Source organism: Solanum verrucosum, unplaced genomic scaffold (assembly GCF_900185275.1).
Source record: "Solanum verrucosum unplaced genomic scaffold, falcon-dt-bn FXZP01000217.1, whole genome shotgun sequence".
Lineage (NCBI taxonomy): Eukaryota > Viridiplantae > Streptophyta > Magnoliopsida > Solanales > Solanaceae > Solanum > Solanum verrucosum.
This window is the reverse complement of record NW_026020032.1, coordinates 1,680,932-1,701,097: the sequence shown is the minus strand read 5'-3', so window position 1 is coordinate 1,701,097 and position 20,166 is coordinate 1,680,932. Positions and strand designations below refer to the sequence as shown.

At 35.3% G+C, this 20,166-nt stretch overlaps 3 protein-coding genes and 2 pseudogenes across 3 annotated transcripts; all 5 read right to left on the bottom strand.

The window, feature by feature from the left end:
- Positions 1-1,035: 1,035 nt before the first annotated feature.
- Positions 1,036-3,319, bottom strand: LOC125821443 (rust resistance kinase Lr10-like; annotated as a pseudogene).
- Positions 3,320-8,527: 5,208 nt separating this feature from the next.
- Positions 8,528-10,704, bottom strand: LOC125821556 (rust resistance kinase Lr10-like; annotated as a pseudogene).
- A 547-nt stretch (positions 10,705-11,251) lies between these two features.
- On the bottom strand, positions 11,252-12,385 carry LOC125821442 (rust resistance kinase Lr10-like). Its single transcript, XM_049500857.1, has one exon. It carries the CDS (start codon positions 12,383-12,385, stop codon positions 11,252-11,254), a length of 1,134 nt encoding a protein of 377 aa, XP_049356814.1.
- Positions 12,386-12,623: 238 nt separating this feature from the next.
- On the bottom strand, positions 12,624-13,460 carry LOC125821440 (LEAF RUST 10 DISEASE-RESISTANCE LOCUS RECEPTOR-LIKE PROTEIN KINASE-like 2.5). Its single transcript, XM_049500856.1, has one exon. It carries the CDS (start codon positions 13,458-13,460, stop codon positions 12,624-12,626), a length of 837 nt encoding a protein of 278 aa, XP_049356813.1.
- Positions 13,461-14,511: 1,051 nt separating this feature from the next.
- LOC125821584 (probable protein phosphatase 2C 15) lies at positions 14,512-17,474 on the bottom strand. Its single transcript, XM_049501004.1, has 8 exons — positions 17,126-17,474; positions 16,422-16,593; positions 16,170-16,323; positions 16,030-16,093; positions 15,851-15,958; positions 15,560-15,685; positions 15,243-15,475; positions 14,512-14,932 (listed from the first exon to the last, which is right to left on the bottom strand). The coding sequence occupies exons 1-8, from the start codon at positions 17,336-17,338 to the stop codon at positions 14,713-14,715; spliced, it is 1,290 nt and encodes a 429-aa protein (XP_049356961.1). The 5' UTR covers positions 17,339-17,474; the 3' UTR covers positions 14,512-14,712.
- Between the last annotated feature and the right edge of the window lie 2,692 nt (positions 17,475-20,166).

Genomic DNA, 20,166 nt, shown 5'->3' with positions numbered 1-20,166 from the left:
TAGTGAAAGAAAATGACTTGATATGTATCCAGGATGACTTCATTTTAAGATATTCCCTCAGTCCCAAAAGGGCTTTCAAGCCATGACAGCATAACTTCATCAGCTAACAGATGAAACAAGCCACTTTCATTTGATTTTTCTGCTGAATTTGCTGCCAAAGGACAGCTACTAGGAAGAGGAAATCCTGGATAATAATTGACTGATATGTTATAGTATAGTATGAAACTATCACATATTAGAGTGAGTCCCAAATTTGGTTGGGGAATGGACCTGTGGTCCCCTTATATGGACTTGGGCAATCCTCCCCTCATGAGCTAGCTTTTGGGGTTGAGTTAGGCCATTTACCATATCTTTACATGGTATCAAAGTCAAGTCTTGGGTGTGAAGGAGGTGTTAGAGTGGGTAAAAGTCCCACATTGGTTGAGAATTTTTTATCAAAAATCTGGCAACTTCGATTCTTCAAGAATGTTTCAAGAACGGGTCCTTAAGGTTGACAAAAACATGTTGAAACCTTTTGTACTAAGAAACATCAATATCTTGTTTTAATAAAGATGTAAATATAAAATTTGAGTTTTCTTTCTTAACCCAAACAAGATCCAAAATTAGAATCTTACTTAGCTTGCAACAGTCTAACGGTCTTACCGAGATCCAAACTGGTAAATAGCACAGATGAAGAGATCGGATATCCATTTTAACGGTCTCACAGTGGTCAAGGGTATTAGTTCTAGTCTCCTTATTTGATCTTGGAAGATCTCATTACATATGCTAACTTTTGGGGTTGAATTAGGCAAGACATATGCTGAACAGGAAAAATGAAAAGCACTAATCAAGTTTGCTTATTATGCTGACATTCCTCTAGGCAAATCACTCTTCATTTAGCATTAACTGATTAAAAAAAGCATGAATTTACAGCTTCTTACATTCAAGGACATCTAAACACATCAGAAACCGAACTGTAACAGTACCAGTTTTTGCTACAATTCCATAACAAAATGTCACTACAGTGATATTAGCTGAGATATGAACACATAAAGGCTAGGCCAGTTCTACTACTGATGAATCTACCTCTGTTCTTGAGGGAGAATAAAGATAAGGCTTGGGAGGCATTTGCAAAGAGTCTAGTTTCCCTTCTAACATTTCCACAATCTTGCTCATAGATGGTCGATTTGAGGGATCAGTCTGTATACACCATAAGCTCACCATCACCATCTTTCTTGCACATTCTTTCTCCTCTTCATTCATTATCCCAATTAGTTGAAGCTCTTCGTCTAGTTCAATTCGTTGATAGATCCAATGTGGAAAGTAGATTTCACTAGTGCGATCAACTCCAACGTCAACATTTTTTCTTCCTCCAACCATCTCTAGGACCATCATTCCATAGCTATAGACGTCAGACTTGTGAGAGACACCTCCCAAGTTTCTACAAACAATTTCTGGAGCAATATAGCCGATAGTTCCTCGTGGACCTAACATTGACACGATACTCTCCTGTTTCATGCACAGTTTGGCAAGACCAAAGTCAGAGATCTTCGGACAAAAATCTTCATCAAGCAGGATATTATGAGGCTTTATATCAAAATGCAAAATCCTAGTGGTACAACCACGATGCAAGTACTCCAATCCTCGAGCAATGCCTAGTGCAATTTTGTACAGTATTGGCCAACCCAATCGACGAACACTGTCGGATCTTTCCTCATAGATAAATTTTTCAAGAGATCCATTTGGCATGAACTCATATACGAGAGCTCTTTTGTGACCCTCAAAACAAAATCCCACAAGGCTCACGATGTTAACATGCGATGTTCTGCTAATACCTGCTACCTCATTAATGAAATCTTCACCACTGCCTTTTAGTTTATTCAGGACCTTCACTGCCACTTGACTCCCGTTACACAAACTTCCTCTGTATACATTACCAAATCCACCTTGGCCTAGTTTGCTTCTGAAGTGACCGGTGATTCTTTTGATGTCTGTATAATTGTATCTGTTTGGAGCGTATGAACTATAGTTCTTTAAGAATGCTTCAACTTTTTGGTTATCCTCAGCATTAGATTCCGAAAACCTGAGGCACTTGTACCGCATAATCTTTTCTCTGAAGTAGAAAAGTAGAATCAACAGTCCAACAGTTAATAAACCTGTACCTGTTGAAAAAAATGAAGTCATGCACCATCAGAGAATATAAATAGAACTAATTCTGAATGTCTTATGCACTATCAGGGAAGTAGTTTGCCTTTGGGACTATGCAAATAGTAGATATGTACAAAAAAATGCAGTCAGTTATCTGTACGTTGTGTAATCTTAAGTACTTGCCTCTCCAGTTTTTTGAGATTTTACCACAATGAAGAAGAAAATCTAAAATGATATGCATGGAAATTCTGAAATAAGAACAAACTGTGCAGTTAATGTATTCAACTACCTGCTCCCAGAGTCAGTCCGAACTTTCTTCTAGTCGTTATTGCATCTAAAAAAAGAGGAAAACACTATGAAATATTATCAATATTTGATACAAAAATGAGAAAGGACTTTATGAAATATGCACTAGACCTTGAGCATGTGGATTATTTTCTTGATGACCTTGAGCTTGTGGATTATTTGGATATGTACAATGAAATTTGTTGGCTATATCAGTCCGGCATTGACCTCCGCCATAGTGACATTGGTAACAGCCCTCAGACAGTTTATATTCTACTAGAAAAGCGGGGCTTAACATATTGAACAAACCAACATCATCTGAAATCGAGCGGATTGGCAATCTGATAAGTGAACAGTTGGCAGGAAGATTGCCTGCTCGAACGTCTTCATCATCATCTCCAAGAAGTTTGTAGTACATGCTAAAACCTTTACAGCCATTGTACATTTTATAACCAGCAAAATGATCATTCTTCTTCTGGGTAATGTTTGGGGTGCTCTTACTAGTGCTATTGCATTTGAAGAAGTTGACAAAATTCATTGGGACGATTTCAAAAGAAATAGAAGGAGAGTTTGGTAAGAAGAAATATTTGTTAAAAGCCTGGCACTTGTGTTGCATCAACTCGGCATGAAGCTTGGGGTCCCCCAGCTCAACTGTATAATTAAACGGATATCCTAAAGCATAGTACCAATCTCCTTCAGGGAACAGTTGTAATCTTGGAAATGGTTTAGCATCACAACCAGATAAGAACATTATTCCACAGTCGGGTTGTGTCGAAAGAGAGAAAGGAAAGCTCAGGTCAGTAAGATTTCCACATGAAAAGGACTTTGGACAAGTTGAATCGTTTCTGCCCTTTGTCTGAACTAAGTAACTGATCAGAAGAAAACTTATAAAAGAAGTGAAAGTCATCAGATCCTCCCACTGTTCAAGAAGAGGAAAAATTATGAATTCAGTTGTTCACTACACTTGCATTTAATAGCACAGTGGATGTGGAAAACTTATATTAAGGGTTGTGACTTCAAAGACTTGAAGTCACCTTAGCAATAACTAGACTACATTTTCAAGCCTAGTGAAAGAAAATGACTTGATATGTCTAGGATGACTTCATTTTAAGGTAATCTATTAACCTATACGAGTCCACCACACACCACAGGACTAGGTCCTTGTCACACTTTGAACAAAATAACACGGATGTTTACATGGAAACCTCTTTGCTCAAGGAAGGAAAAACCACGACCTACTCTTCACTATCTTCAAGCAACAAGTGAATACAGACTCCAATAGTCATACGAGGATCAAACACTTAATCCCTACTACCTGTAACACCTCTATTACAGAATGAGCCAAAGCAATAGCTCTGTTGCCCACTATATCAACTAACTCTAGTCTAAGTTGCTCGGACTCTTCACTTTTGGTGCCGCACTCGTGTCGACACGACATGGGTGTGGGTGTGGGATCCGTGTCCAATTTGGTCAACCAATTTTGGGTACTTTGTGTTATACCCCATTTTAACTCGAGGTCAAAACGTGTACAACGTATTGGTGATTTCCAAATTAATTAACTTAAGAAGTCGCCACCTAATTATTTTAAGGCAAATTAGGATACCTAAATTATTAACTAAGTAATACTAAAATTGACTTCAATTAAGGTCTACTAACTTATGTGATTCTAGGTAAGAGTTCTAATTGATCCTAAAGGGAGGGGTAAGGCATCCTTTAAGATTAGTTTTAAAACTATTAACCGGCCAAACTTAGGTTAATTAGAGAAAAAATAAAATAACCATTAAAAGCTAAGAAAAAACTAGTATTAATTAAATCATGACAAAGTAACCTAAAAAAGATTAAAGTATAAAAACCTTAAAATATACTAACTTCATATAGAAAGATCTAAAAGAATGAAATGAAACAACCATTAATTTAAACTTGATTTTTTTAGCGAGAAAAAAGGAGTTTGAATGAAATATGCACAATTTGTTATCTTCAAAATAGCTGGCCAAGTCAAATGCTTTTTGTTTAAGAAAGAAAATCTTTTTTATGAAATTGAATTAACAAGGAAATCTTGAAGCTAAAGATAATGAAATATATTTTGCCTTGATAAAAAAAAAAAAAAAGTTTTTATCCAATTGAAAGCCTTTTATCTTCAAATTCGCCTACTCATAATTCCCAAAAAAGAGTTGTGTTTTAAAGCTCTAGACATATCAACATTTTATAAAGTTAAAATATAAATGAAAGACATACAAATCGCCCCTTTTACATTCTCATAAATAACTCACTTTAGAGTTCAAATATTTACACTTTTGTTTTTTAATTTTAACAAAGGTTTGTGGAAAGTGTTAGAAAAGTTGTATTTAAGACCTTAGTTTATGAAAAAGTACAGTTTAAGGCAACATACATATTCATTAAAAAAGGGTCCAATTTCTTTGCAAAACAAAACTTTCTCAAACTAACAAGCGAGTTAAGCAACAAAAGAACTTGATTTATAGGTCATTGTTCTAAGCCAAATTAATATATTAAACCCAATATCTAGAGGAGGGGAAGGTGAGCTACTAGATTTGCTTAAGATCTTAGTTAATTAGTTTACATAAGTTCAAATATAAATTGAAACGAAACATAAATATAGGTGCCAAAAGAAAGTGTAAAGTGTTAGTCAAAGATAACAACATATATGTATGCATAAAAAATATAAAGCTTTGAGATAAGGAGGAAATGCGGGATTTTCTTTTGGAATGAGTGAATCATTCTAGACACGAGCTAAATGCAAGATATGTCGCTTCTCTAATTTGGATAGAGGTGGAGTCATATTGCAACTTCATACGCGCCCCCGAGTGTACATGTAAATAAAAAGAAAGTAAAGAGGAGATTAGTGAGACGATTCAACTTTAAACGATAGTGAAAATCAAATATAGAACTAAGCAAAATTATACAATATATATATTATTACAAACACAAGATATGCAAGCGTCAAATAAAATACTCATTAGCTATTGAAGACTTCTGAACCAACTAAAAAAAAAAAGCTAAATCATAAAATATATATATTGAACATAAGCTAAACCTCAAATTCTTCATATTCAATTAGGAAGAAATAATTCATAGCCTTCATGATATCAAATAGGCTTCCATGCATATCTCTAATAGAATATAAAAGAATAAAAAAACTTATATTCATATAACGTGAACAATGAGGCTACAGCCATGGATCTTTTGGTATTGATTTCTTAATACATAGCCAACACATAATATTTAATAAATAAATAAATAAAAGAAGAAACGAAACAAAAAAGATTGCACACTAACAGAGAGTTAACAGAAGGCTTAAGCTCAAGTTTTACATATAGCTACATGAGGGAAATCATATGCAGTGAGATAATGATAGCTAACATTTATCACTTAATTTCTAATTATGCCAAAATAGAAGCTATATCCTTTAGATATAATTTTACATAACAATATACGAGCTGTAATTTTATAATATAAAGACACCAAATGAAAAAATTAAAACTAATAACCAAAACTGATTTCATGTGAAACTAAAACGGAACCATTCTTTCATTCACAACATCTAAAACGTATAACATTTGAATGTCGAACAAGAAGGGTCTAGCAACTGACAACTTTGAAACCAACTAGAAATAGATTAAAACGATAACATCTTTCTCAAGCTTAAGATAAACTAAAAAAAAAAGCAAAAAAAGAAAAGTTGTAAAACTTGAAACAAAACAAAAATAAATCGATTTCCACATTATAAACTCAACCTAAATTAGAACAAGTCCAAATCTGTACATGTCTCAAAAAAAATACAAAATATTCCCCATATAACTTTTGATCACAGCCAACTTAAACAAGAATCACTCTGGGCATATAGATTTCTTAGAATGTATATTTAATCACGATGATAAAACAGAGATAAAAAGGGGAGTATTACCTGTTGCAGGGCAGTGAACAAGGTGCTTCGATCACAGGTCTACACTCGAACAAAGACGATCTTGAACACACTCAAAACAAGAATCCCGACAGAGAGCGAAAAGATGAAATGTATTAGAGCAAATATTAATACTTATGAGAGTATGAGCTGCCCCAAAATTCTTCCCGAATGCGAGTATTTATAGGCGATTTAGAGCTAGGGTTGTGTTTTGGGCGGGATTTTTGATTTTTGAATCCTTTCATTACTTTGAATCCGAACGTTGACAAATATTGGACGACTTTCTGATCCTTCACGTCATTTGGATGAAGGAACAAGACTTGCTTCAAATGATACTTGAAATGGAAGAGCTTTAACTATGCTTTTGCTATGGGTATTCTACAATCATGAAAAAGGAAAGAGGAGATGGAGACGTATCTGGTGAAGCATTCTTTGCACGGGAATGGTGCAACCAACGTCTGTCAAATGGTGAAAGTACTCAAATGTTTGCTGGAAGAGGAAAGAGTGACCAGCTGCGCAGCACCAAAGGAAAACCCTAGCTTCTAATCGTATTGGGTTTATTTGGGAGTTGGGGTTTGGGCTGCTGAAATTGGGCGAAAATGGGCCATTCAAAGGCTAGATTTCGAACCAAATTTTAAAAGAAAATGGGCTGATTACTTGGTGTGAACATATTGGGCTTTTTTCTTTCTTCTTTTGAATTGTTTTGGACTTCTAACTTAATAACCAATACTTAAAATGTTATAAGATGACAACTAATAATTTACGTGAATAAAAAAAAATATCAATATTACGACTTTATGCTAGTATTAAATATAGATACAAGATATCGACGTATAATTAATTTAACAAAATATGAAACTCGAAATAAAAATGATGACAAATGATTATTTAAGATAAGAGGTATAAAAAATAATATTAGTAATTTTGATAATAAAACTAATAATTTTAGAAGATATATAGTTGTAGTAATAAAAATAGTTGTTAAAGGGATAATTTTATACGTTATTAAATTAGAAGCTCAAAAACAATAAATTAGAAGGAAGGAGGGTCAAAATCGGGTGTCAACACTTTGACCAAAATTGATAGGGAAAGTCCGGACAGTTTTAATGATTTCTGTAATCAATACAAAAGCTAAGGTGAAATTGAAGAATATGGAATACCTTTTATATAGAAATTTCTATGTCACTCATTTTCCTTTAATCTCATTCCAAGATTCTCCTCATAATATCTCATTATTTAGGTTTTATAACTCTATTTTTAGATATTTTATTTATTTTTAGACGAATCCCGCACCCGTATCCATATATGGATCCATATCCCCGAATCTTAAAAATTTGATCATGAAGGATCCAACTTCTGGATCTGCACCTGTATCGGGCACCCAAGTCTGAGCAACTTAGACTGTAGTTAATATAGACTTCAATCACAAACTACACAGATAACTCTAACTAAGCTCATTGTTAGGTGGAATGATAAAGACAGTCTATTCCTTTATAGATTAGGAACGAATCTTACAAGTTGAAACACACAAGACACAAACTCTTGATCAACAACTAAAGACGCACTTGATAACTCTATAAGGTCTCTTGCAGTTCTGGAAAGCTTGTGTTCTTCTTGAGAGAGACAAAAGGCACTCTTTGCTTGATGTATTTTGGTTGTAAGAACTGGTAGTTTCATGTCAATAAAGGCATATTATCCTCTGAACGAAACAACCTAGTGTCCTCCAATTGACTAAGAGCTCTGTCCTCTTTTCCCGTGCTCACCAACCGTACCAGTGTTGGCAGCTTTACAGCTGTTGCCCATTTGTCCAGGAACATGCGCAACTCATGGGACCAGGTGCCATTATTTGTTAGGATCATCAAAACAACAAAGTTGCATAACCCCTCAGTCTCAAAATATTCATTTGGCCCATGCGACAGCCCAACCCAGACTCGGTAAAGCCTCAAAAGGGCTGGCTTGATCCCATTTAATCACAATCCACCTCAACAATTAGCTAATCAAACTCAATGAAATAAGGAAAAAAAGAGACAGAGCTAAAAGGTATGAAGAAAGTACTTGACTATATGAACATCAACTGGATACAGTACCAAAAAAAAAAGAAGGAAAGTATGTCTCGTAAAATAGGATAGAGGGAGTAACGCATTCAGTTGTTGAAGAAAAGTACAGCTTTTGCTAAAAGTTAACAACAAAATAAGACTAGGCCAGTTCTACCTCTGTTCTTGAGGGAGAATATAGGTAAGGCTTGGGAGGCATTTGCAAAGAGTCTAGTTTCCCTTCTAACATTTCCACAACCTTGCTCATCGATGGTCGATTTGCAGGATCAGTCTGTATGCACCATAAACTCGCTATCACCATCTTTCTTGCACATTCATTCTCCTCTTCATTCATTATCCCGATTAGTTGAAGCTCTTCGTCTAGTTCAATTCGTCGATAGAGCCAATGTGGAAAGTAGATTTCACTCGTACGATCAACTCCAACATCAACATTTTTTCTTCCTCCAACCATCTCTAGGACCATCATTCCATAGCTATAGACGTCAGACTTGTGAGAGACACCTCCCAAGTTTCTACAAACAATTTCTGGAGCAATATAACCGATAGTCCCTCGTGGACCTAACATTGACACAATACTCTCTTGTTTCATGCACAATTTAGCAAGACCAAAATCAGAGATTTTAGGACAAAAATTGTCATCAAGAAGGATATTATGAGGCTTTATATCAAAATGCAAAATCCGAGTGTTACAACCACGGTGCAAGTACTCTAATCCTCGAGCAATGCCTAGTGCAATTTTGTATAATATTGGCCAACCTAATTGGCGAACACTATCGGATCTTTCCTCATAGATAAATTTTTCAAGAGATCCATTTGGCATGAACTCATATACAAGAGCTCTTTTGTGACCCTCAAAACAAAATCCCACAAGGCTCACGATGTTAACATGCGATGTTCTGCTAATACTTGCCACCTCGTTAATGAAATCTTCAGCACTGCCTTTTAGTTCATTCAGGACCTTCACTGCCACTTGACTCCCGTTATGCAAACTTCCTCTGTATACATTTCCAAATCCTCCTTGGCCTAGTTTGCTTCTGAAGCGACCGGTGATTCTTATGATGTCTGTATAATTGTATCTCTTTGGAGCATATGACCCATAGTTCTTCAGAAATGCTTCAATATTCTGGTGATCCTCGGCATTAGATTCCCAAAACCTGAGGCACTTGTACCGCAAAATCTTTTCTCTGAAGAAGAAGAGTAGAATCAATAGTCCAACAGTAAATAAACCTGTACCCGTTGAAAAAAATGAAGTCATGCACCATCAGAGAATATAGATTAAACATCGCAAGGAGAAAGAATGTCCTCTCAACTCCACTATCCGGACGTTGTGTAATCTAAAGTACTTGTCTCCCAATTTTTTTGAGATTTTACCACAAGGAAGAAGAAAATCTAAATGATATGCATGAAAATTCTGAAATAAGAAAGAACCCTGCAGTTAATGGATACTTAGCTACCTGCTCCCAGAGTCAGTCCCCACTTGCTTCTAGTCATTATTGCATCTAAAAAAAGAAGAAAAATACTATGAAATATTATCAATATTTGATACAAAAACGAGATAGGACTTTATGAAATATGAACTAGACCTTGAGCATGTGGATGATATGGATATGTACAGTGAAATTCGTTGGTTATATCAGTCTGGCATTGACCTCCGTCATAGTGACATTGGTAACAGTCCTCAGACAGTTTCCATTCTACTATAAAAGAGGCGCTTAACATATTGAACAAACCACCAGGATCTGATAACGAGCGGACTGGTAATCTGATAAGTGAACAGGTGGCAGGAAGATTGCCTGCTCGAACTTCTTCATCATCATCTCCGAGAAGCTTGTAATATATGCTGAAGCCTTTACAGCCATGGTACATTTTATAACCAGCAAAATGGTCATTCTTGTGGGTATTGTTTGGAGTGTTGCTACCAGTGATGTTACATTTGAAGAAGTTGAGATTATTCAAGATTTTGAAAGAAATATAAGGAGAGTCTGGAAGGGAGAACCTTTTGTTAAAAGCCCAGCATTTGTGTTGCCTCAACGTGGTTTGAAGCTTCGGATCCACGAGCCAAACTGTATAATTATATGGATTTCCTAAAGCATAGTACCAGTCTCCTCCAGGAAGCAGTTGGATTCTTGGATATGGTTTAGCATCACAACCAGAGATGGGAAGTATTCCACAGTCAGGTTGTGTGGAAAGAGAGAACGGAAAGCTCAGGTCAGTAAGATTTCCACATGAAAAGGACTTTGGACAAGTCGAATCATTTCTGCCCTCTGTCTGAACTAAGTAACTGATCAGAATAAAGCATATAAAAGAGGTGAAAGTCATATTAAATCCTCCCACTGATCAAGCAAAAGTCTCCTCCTATGTCAACAAGAGATAAAATTATGAATTCAGTTGTTCACTGCACTTGCATTTAATAGCATAGTGGATGTGGAAAAGTAGTAAAAACTTATATTAAGGGTTGTGACTTCAAAGACTTGAAGTCATCTAGCAATAACTAGACTACATTTTCAAGCCTAGTGAAAGAAAATGACTTGATATGTCTGGGATGACTTCATTTTAAGGTAACCCCTCAGTCTCAAAATATTCATTTGACCCATGGGCCAGCACATCCCAGCCTCAAAGGGCTGGCTTGATCCCATTTAATCACAATCCAACTCAACAATTAGCTAATCAAACTCAATGAAATAAGGAAAAAAGAGACAGCTAAAAGGGATGAAGGAAATACTTGATTATTTAAACTTCAACGGGATATAGTACAAAACAGATTACAAAGGAAAGTGTGTCTCATAAAATAGAACAGAGAAACTAGTAATAAATTCAGTTGTCGAAGAAAATACAGCTTTTGCTAAGAGTTAACAACAAAATAAGACTAGGCCAGTTCTACTTCCGATGAACCTACCTCTGTTCTTGAGGAAGAATATAGGTAAGGCTTTGGAGGAATTTGCAGAAAGTCTAGGTTCCCTTCTAACATTTCCACAACCTTGCTCATCGATGGTCGACTTGAGGGATCAGTCTGTATGCACCATAAACTCGCCAGCACCATCTTTCTTGCACATTCTTTCTCCTCTTCATTCATTATCCCAATTAATTGGAGCTCTTCATCTAGCTCAATTCGTCTATAGAGCCAATGTGGAAAGTAGATTTCACTCGTACGATCAACTCCAACATCAACATTTTTTCTTCCTCCTACCATCTCTAGGACCATCATTCCGTAGCTATAGACGTCAGACTTGTGAGAGACACCTCCCAAGTTTCTGCAAACGATTTCTGGAGCAATATAACCGATAGTCCCTCGTGCACCTAACATTGACACAATGCTCTCCTTTTTCATGCACAATTTGGCTAGTCCAAAGTCAGAGATCTTAGGACAAAAATCTTCATCAAGCAGGATATTATGAGGCTTTATATCAAAATGCAAAATCCGAGTGGTACAACCACGATGCAAGTACTCCAATCCTCGAGCAATGCCTAGTGCAATTTGGTATAGTATTGGCCAATCCAATTGGCGAATTCCATCGGATCTTTCCTCATAGATAAACTTTTCAAGAGATCCATTTGGCATGAATTCATAAATTAGAGCTCTTTTGCGACCCTCAAAGCAAAATCCCACAAGGCTCACAATGTTAACATGTGATGTCCTGCTAATACTCGCCACCTCGTTAATGAATTCTTCACCACTTCCTTTTAGCTCATTCAGGACCTTCACTGCCACATGTTTCCCATTCTGCAAATTTCCTCTGTATACATTACCGAATCCTCCTTGGCCTAGTTTGTTTTTGAACCGAGTGGTCATCTCTTTGACCTCTGAATAGGTGTATCTCTTTGGAGCATATGACCCATTGTTCTTCAGAAATGCTTCAATATTTCGGTGATCCTCAGTTTTAGATTCCCAAAACATGAGGCACTTGTACCAGAAAGTCTTTTTTCTAAAGCACAAGAGCAAAATCAAGATTCCAGCACAACAGCCCAAGAAAACTGCAACTGTGGAAAAAATTGAAGCCATTCACTAAGAAGATTCTTTATATCTTTGTTATTGATAAGGGTAGCCTTGATACAATAATAAGAGTTTCCTTCATATGACCAAGGAGATCACAAGCTCAAGCGGTGGAAAACACTACTTCTTGTTATATCATACTCATTGTAGAAATAAACCTTTAAATGCTAAAATCTTGTAATGTAACAACAAAATTGCAGACAAAATGTTAAAAAGATAGGTACCTGCAACAATCAGTTTCGCATATTTATGATGACCTGCTGCAATCACAGTAAAAATGAAAATGTAAGATGAACCAAGAAAAGAAAAGAACTAAAATCTTTAATGTGAACCATGAAAAAAGCTTCTCTTTACCATTGTTGGTATTGGCATTAGAACAAAGAAAGTTGTTAGTAGTATTATCTGTTTGACACCTTCCTCCTGTATAATAACACTGATTACACTCATCAGACACAGTCCATCCTAGTACAACTTCATCAGTTAACAGATGAAATAAGCCACTTCCGTTTGATTTTGCTTCTGAATTTGATGTCAAAGGCAACTGAATAAATGAACAGCTACTAGGAATTTCAGATACTTGATAATAATGGATGGAGATGTTATAGTATAATATGAAACCATCACAGACATTGTAACTTTGATAACTGCTGGAGTTGAAAAATTCTTCATTTCTACTCTTTTGGCTTCTGTTGCATTTGAACAAAGTGAGTGAGGGATCAAGGCTATATGTTATTGAAGGAGAAATAGCGATCGAGAAATTTTTATCAAAAGTCTCACAACTGTTCTTCTTCAAAAGTTCTCCAAGATTAGTGTACTTAAGTCTGATAAAAACATCAGCTTTTTCAAGAGCTAGATATTTCACCCCATTCAATTCAAGTATAGGATTTTCAGTATCTTCACAATAAACTTTGGACAATCCACAATCAAGTTCAGTGGATTTGTAGAAAGGAAAACTCAAATTTCTTAAGTTCCCACACTGGAATTCTTTAGTGCAGTTTGGGTGGGATGTGTTCTGTCCTTGAGCTGAATCAAAGCACCAAAAGTGAAACAAAATGAAGACGAAAAAACAAGAGAACATATCCATGATGAACCCTTTTGTACAAAGAAACATCAATAGCAGCAAAACATATAACTGGATTTATTTAAACTAAAATATTAAGATCTGAAACAATTCTTGATTTTCCAAAAAAGCAGAAGACTAAGAACTGTACTGCAAAGACTTGGGATTGGAAAAGTCTATGCATTAATTGTGAATTGGTGGGAAGCTAAGAATTTTTATTCAAAATGAATTTTTCTTTCTCCTTTGGGTCACAATCAAATGTAGCTAAAATCTTGTATCTATTCAGTTATGTAAAAATTATGTCCAAACAAATACATGGTGTGCATCTATTGATTTGGTTTAAATATCGAGTGCCTATGAACTCCTCCCAATAATTGATCTTATTATACTATTTTGGATACCGACCGACACTAGTGTTGCATTTGAAGAATTCAAGATATGAAGAAGCAAACAAAAGAAAAAAGACCAAGACATGTGGAATTCTCTCTTGCTAAAAGAAAAAGATAATACCTCAAGAAAAGGACGAGTAGATATTAACTTAATTGTTAAATTAAATTCGTTTTTGTCATTATTACAACAACAACAAACTCAGTGTAATCCCACAAGTGGAGTCTAGGAGGGTAATGTCAAGTGTGTAAGCAGACCTTGTCCCTACCTTGAGAAGGTAGATAGATTGTTTTCCATAGACCCTCCACTCAAACACGGATGAAAAAGATGACATAGCAACAAGCAAGAACAACAACAAGAAAATACAATAGTCAAAAATGAAGAATCAACTGATATAAAGAGTCAACAACATTATTAATATTATTACAATCCGAACTACTCCTAGTACACGCAGTTCTCCAGTCAGTCTTACACTGCAGGTTTCAAAATATGATATTTGAGGTCAAGGTTGTTAGTAGACTTTGAAATTTCTCAGAGAGCTAATGTAGATACAGATTAGAAACTCTGTGAAATGATGACATACAGAGGCAACAATTGTACTCATTGACTAAACTTGCTTCAGAATCAACTGACATTTCAGCACATTTTCCTTCACTATCTTTAAGTACAAAATAAGTAGTACTAGTGCAAATTTAATCTTTTAGATTAATCTCATAACTACTATCACACTTCTTCATTTGATAGAACCTATTTACATTATTGGCTGACATATAGTATGCTCTGATGCCAATGTTCAATAAATCCCTTTTTAATTAACTAAGATATGAGGCAGATATCAGAAAGAATTACTATAACAAAATTGTAGACACACTTGGCAACGATGCACGAGTTAAGTGACTTTAACACCACTTGGTCGTTTTCCTTCCATGGCATCCTTCTTATTACAACAGTCAGCACATAGAAATGGACCTTGCCAAGGCTTTGAGCTTGTCGAGAAAATTGAACCAGCATGTACTGATATGCCTTCACTTGCAGCAAGGTCGACCTGGCAAACAGCACAGATGAAGAGGCCGGACATTGATGGACCATTTGAATCCTCACTCCCCAATCTGCAATCCACATAATAACACGATGATCAAACTCTTCTTCTTGGAAAAATTCATAGAATATTGAGAAAAAAAAGTCAAGAATACGGAGATCCAGGTAGAGGGAAACATGCCAACCACCTCGTATCTATGTAAGGAGACCACATTTAGGCTAAATCTCAACTCTTATCAATGTAACAATATGGTTAAATAGTTATGGTATTTAACAATCAATCTTGTCTAATTTATTCAATTCAAAATCAACAGAAAACAAAAAGCTTCATGAAGTATTAAACTAAAGCAAGAAGGCTTCAAAGTTCAAGAGAATTATGACCTTTCAGCAAGAATTGCTGAGCCTTCTTCAAACAGTTCCTCTACAATGCCTACAGCTGACAGCTTTTTCGATAGTTTAGCAGCAGATATATGCGACTTTCTTCTGAAGAAAAGAGATCGGAGCTTGTTATACTTCTTGGGCGGAGCTGCAGGTTGTACAGTGTTATCAGGAGGTATTATGTCAACAACTATGCATGTTGTGTCATCCTTCAACCCTCGTGTCCTCAAAGCTTCCTAGACAATTAATGACATAAATGAGTTAAAGATATCATCCTAAACACTTGTTATAGATGCAAAGATTTGTGTGAGTTCCACTACCTTCACAACTTGCCTAGCAGCAAGCTCAGCAGGCAAGCCACGACAAGACTTGGCAGCCATGTCTGATGATACGGCATCCCAAACTCCATCAGATGCAACAATTAGCCTTCCACCTACAGTTGATAGCTTCACAATGTTGAAAAGGTTAGGGCGTGAGCCATTCATGAATTTACTTGTCCACAAGACATCAGATATAGAACAGAAAAGAGTACACCGGGATTTGGTAGGAGGGTGTAAATCTTAAGATGGTTTAAAAGAGAGTAAGAACAGAAAAGAAAAGCAAGGTATTACTTTCACTTGTTTGACAAATGGTATTGGAACAATGAATTCCCCTACATCCATATCTCCTATTGATCTTGAAAGGCATAAACCTCCTGGCCAACAGCGAAGAGGACCGATCTGCAGATGGAAAATGAAAGTTTTATTTCACACCCGTGATATGATATCGGAGATGCAAATTTACAATACACCTCAGTACCACCAAAAATACTAAGTCTTCCTACTTCGCCTCCACTTGATGTGACACGCTCCCTTCTGCAATTAATTAAGAGATGATGAACATTTTCTGCTCAACACACGTGATGGAATGATTTAGAAGATGGACACTTACTCCTCCGCATTTTCTTCAAGCCTATGATCTACAGTTAATTCTGAAACAGCACCACCCTGAGTATCCAAAATGCAGCGTGAATCTCCAACAGATGCAACTGTCACAGTCCATCTATCAACTATCACAAATGTAGCTGTAGTTCCAGATGTTTGTCCTGCAGTGACAAATGAAGTCATATAAAATTAGCACTATTGAAGCATAAAATGAAAATAACAGCTAGAAAGTGAAATGCAGAAAGCACAAATTTCATGCCTTTACTCTGGAACTCCTTGTCAGTTTTCACAAACCCTGCAACTAGTGCACGAGGCAAAGCATGAAGCCACTCATCCCTTCCGAGTCCACAAGGAATAGCACCCAAAACATGATTTAGTAAATGATCCCTTGAGAACACTGCTGCTGCTGTCCCATTATGTCCATCAAAGATCTGACCGAAAGAAGAATTACAATGGAAAATTAATCAACTGAAGAATCTAGCTGCAAGGACCATCATATCAGCTGAACCTCAAATAAAATTCGACCAGCTCACAATTTTGGTCCCAAAAGTAATATTGAACCATATCAATACTTAACAAGCTTGAATAAAATGGAAACACTATGGAACATACAAAACAAATACAGTGACAAGACCATCAACCTTCAGTCACTAGTCCAACTTTAAAAAACAATTCTACTGAATAAATCCAAATAATGATTGTAAATGGCCTATAGCTAGAATGGGTTACATCAGACTGGATTAATAGGTGTATGGAACCAATGCAAGAAAGACTGGAAATTTTACATGGAATCGATTGATTAAGATGACAGGTTTGTCTAGTAGAAAGATGGAGAAATGGATAAATGTATCAGGGTGCAATGAACCTGAAACTGAGTGAAATTGATACAAAAATTCACATATCGACCCCAATTAATGTGGTGAAAGATGGAGTTTGATGTAAAAAAAATGGAGAAATACATACCGAAAACACAGAGAAGGTAGATGAAGGATTGCCTTGAACTCTCTGGCAATCTGTCGTCATCAGATAATAATCCTCACCTTTCTTAGACTGAGCTGCACATCCATATCTTACAGTTGGCTTCTCCATTTTTTCATTCCACAATTCTCTGCTTATCAGTGCTGCTAATGGCACAAGATCATGATCAAATCTATGCCTCTCTTCTCTTGACCCCATTTTCGACCTACAAACTATTCCAAGTTAAATCTCCCTAATTCCACCACGACGTTGAAACTTATACCTTCTTATAGTTGAATCCAGAGAATATGAACCTCCCACGTTCTTCTTTTCTTTTAATCCTGAGATCACTTCTATTCTTAATCAGTCTATTCGATCCAACAAACATTTACTCCCTGACAACCTCAAAGTTCCCAAATAAGAACTATCCCAAAGCTTCAAACTTGAACCCCAAATCCAATCATACACCACATAAACAACATGAAACTTCAAGAACTTCCAAACAATTTCATTCCTGAAGTTTCGAACTTGATCCCCAATTCAACCACAAAAACACCTAGAACAAGTATAAAAACAACATGAAACTTCAAGAACCTCCTAACTCCATTCCCAAATAATAACTCTCCCAAAGTTTCAAACTTGATCCCCAAATCCAATCACACACAACAAAAACACCAGAACAAACATACAAACAACATGGAATTTCAAGAACCTCCAAACAGTTTCATTCCCCAAGAAGAACTCTCCCAAAGTTTCAAACTTGATCCCCCAATTCAACCACAAAAACACCTAGAACAAATGCATAAACAACATGGAACTTCACGAAGCTCCTAACACTTCCACTTCCAAGAACTCTCCCAAAGTTCCAAACTCGATCCCCGAATTCAACCACAAAAACACCTACAACAAATACATAAACAACATAAAACTTCAAGAACCTCCAAACAATTTCATTCCCAAATAAGAACCCTCCCAAAGTTTCAAACTTTATCCCCAAATCCAATCACACACAACAAAAACACCAAAACAAACACACAAACAACATGAAACTTCAAGAACCCCTTAACATTTTCATTCCCAAATAAGCACTCTCCCAAAGCTCAAAACTTGATCCCCAAATCCCATCACACCAAAACTTCAAGAATCTCCAAACAATTTCATTCCATTAAACTCCTGTTTTAAAATAGCCCAAATTCCACCACACACACACACCCCAAAACACTTGGATATTACCTTGTAAAGACAATGTTTTTTAACGTACTATGTTTTCCCCCACAAACAAAACCAAATTGCAGATCTGATAGTGACTACAGAGACAAAGAATTTCACTCCAAGTTAACAAATTTAATACAAAAAACTAAAAAACAAACAAAAAAACGCGGATTGCTGACAAGATATGAACTGTAATAAATCACCATCAAAATACCCATTACTTAAAAAAGTTTTTTTTTTTCCTCAAAATAAACAAACATTCTTGAATATTATATACATAAATCTCACATGAATAAACAAATGCTATCAAATTAAACAAAGATATAATCTTTTAAGAGTAATTAACAAAATAAATTACATAAAAATGTAATCTTTTTTCAAAAAACACTGACCCTTTTTTCTGTTGAAGAAAGACAATGGAAAGTGAAAGAGGTACTATGAACTTTTTTTTTGCGTGTATTTTCTGTTCGTTTTACCGACTTTCTGGTACAGATATAAGCTTTATTTATTTAACAAGACAAATTCAAGATTTAAACTTTATAATACGTGTATTTTTTAACTATTTTAGTAATGATAGATTATTTTTTAACAAAAAACGTAATAGAGGGTAAAACTAAATTCATTTTGAAGAATTCAACGATATATTTGGTCATTTGTCCTTAGGAAAAGCAAGATTTTAAGACATATTTATGGACTAATCGAATCTGAAAGGCTGAAACTAATGGCAAAGCTAGCAGATCGAACCTTAAAACGGAATCGTCATTGGTACATTAGTGTTTTTAATATAGTATAATAGCATGGATTAGCCACTTTTCACGTGTGGAACTTTATGTTATGTTTTGAAATTTCTTGAATAGAAGAAGTTGTAAATTTTGTAAAGCGTTTGTAATATAGTAATAATGTGGGGTAGTCACTTTTTACCTGTGAAGCCTTATTAAAATGTCTTGAAATTATGTAATAGGTGATTATTTTACAATTTCATAATGAAAATATTATTCCCTTTGTCTCATTTTATGTGAGGTAGTTTGACTCGGCACGGAGTTTAAGAAAGAAAATAAGACTTTTAAAACTTGTGGTCCAAAATGAATGATAGAAATTTATGTGGCTGTAAATCATTTAATTAAGAGTAAAATATGCATTTTATAGTTAAATTGTTACTTAATATAGAAATGTGTCATTTTTTTTGGGACTGACTAAAAAGAAAAGTAAGTCACATAAATTGTGACAGAGGGAGTAGTTATTTATATATATTTGATTCGAAGCGAGTACGAAATATCAAATTAAAAAAAATAGAATAAGGTAAACTATTGGTAAAAGGCATGTGATATGAAACATCAGACACGAGCAGAAGGATTTTGACACCTTTTACCATGTGCTTTTATTTTTAAAAAATAAAATAAGTTTAGAACAAAATGGAAATATAATTGTGGTTATTTGTATGATTGAAAATATTTTCTGAAATATAACCATTTTAAAAAAAACATATTCTCTAAATAAATAAAAAAATCTCCCTCATCCTTTTTAGCAAGAAAAGATATCCTAAAATGATTGTCGTTTTAGAAATTCAAAAAAAGAAATAATAATTGTTTCCAACTATATCATTGTATTGAAGAACTACTTCTAATAGCGTTCAATTCTTAAGAAACATTTAATAAATAAGGGTAAATTATACAAACAAACAAATAACAATAACATACTCTGTGTAAGCTTCATATCAATTATCAATTTTATTGGACGTGAAATAGGTTAAATCGATACTTTTTTGAAACAATCAATAAATTGAGCAAAAAGAAAGTGATGTTGATTTATTTTCTTCATAATTGTGGTTGTAGTTT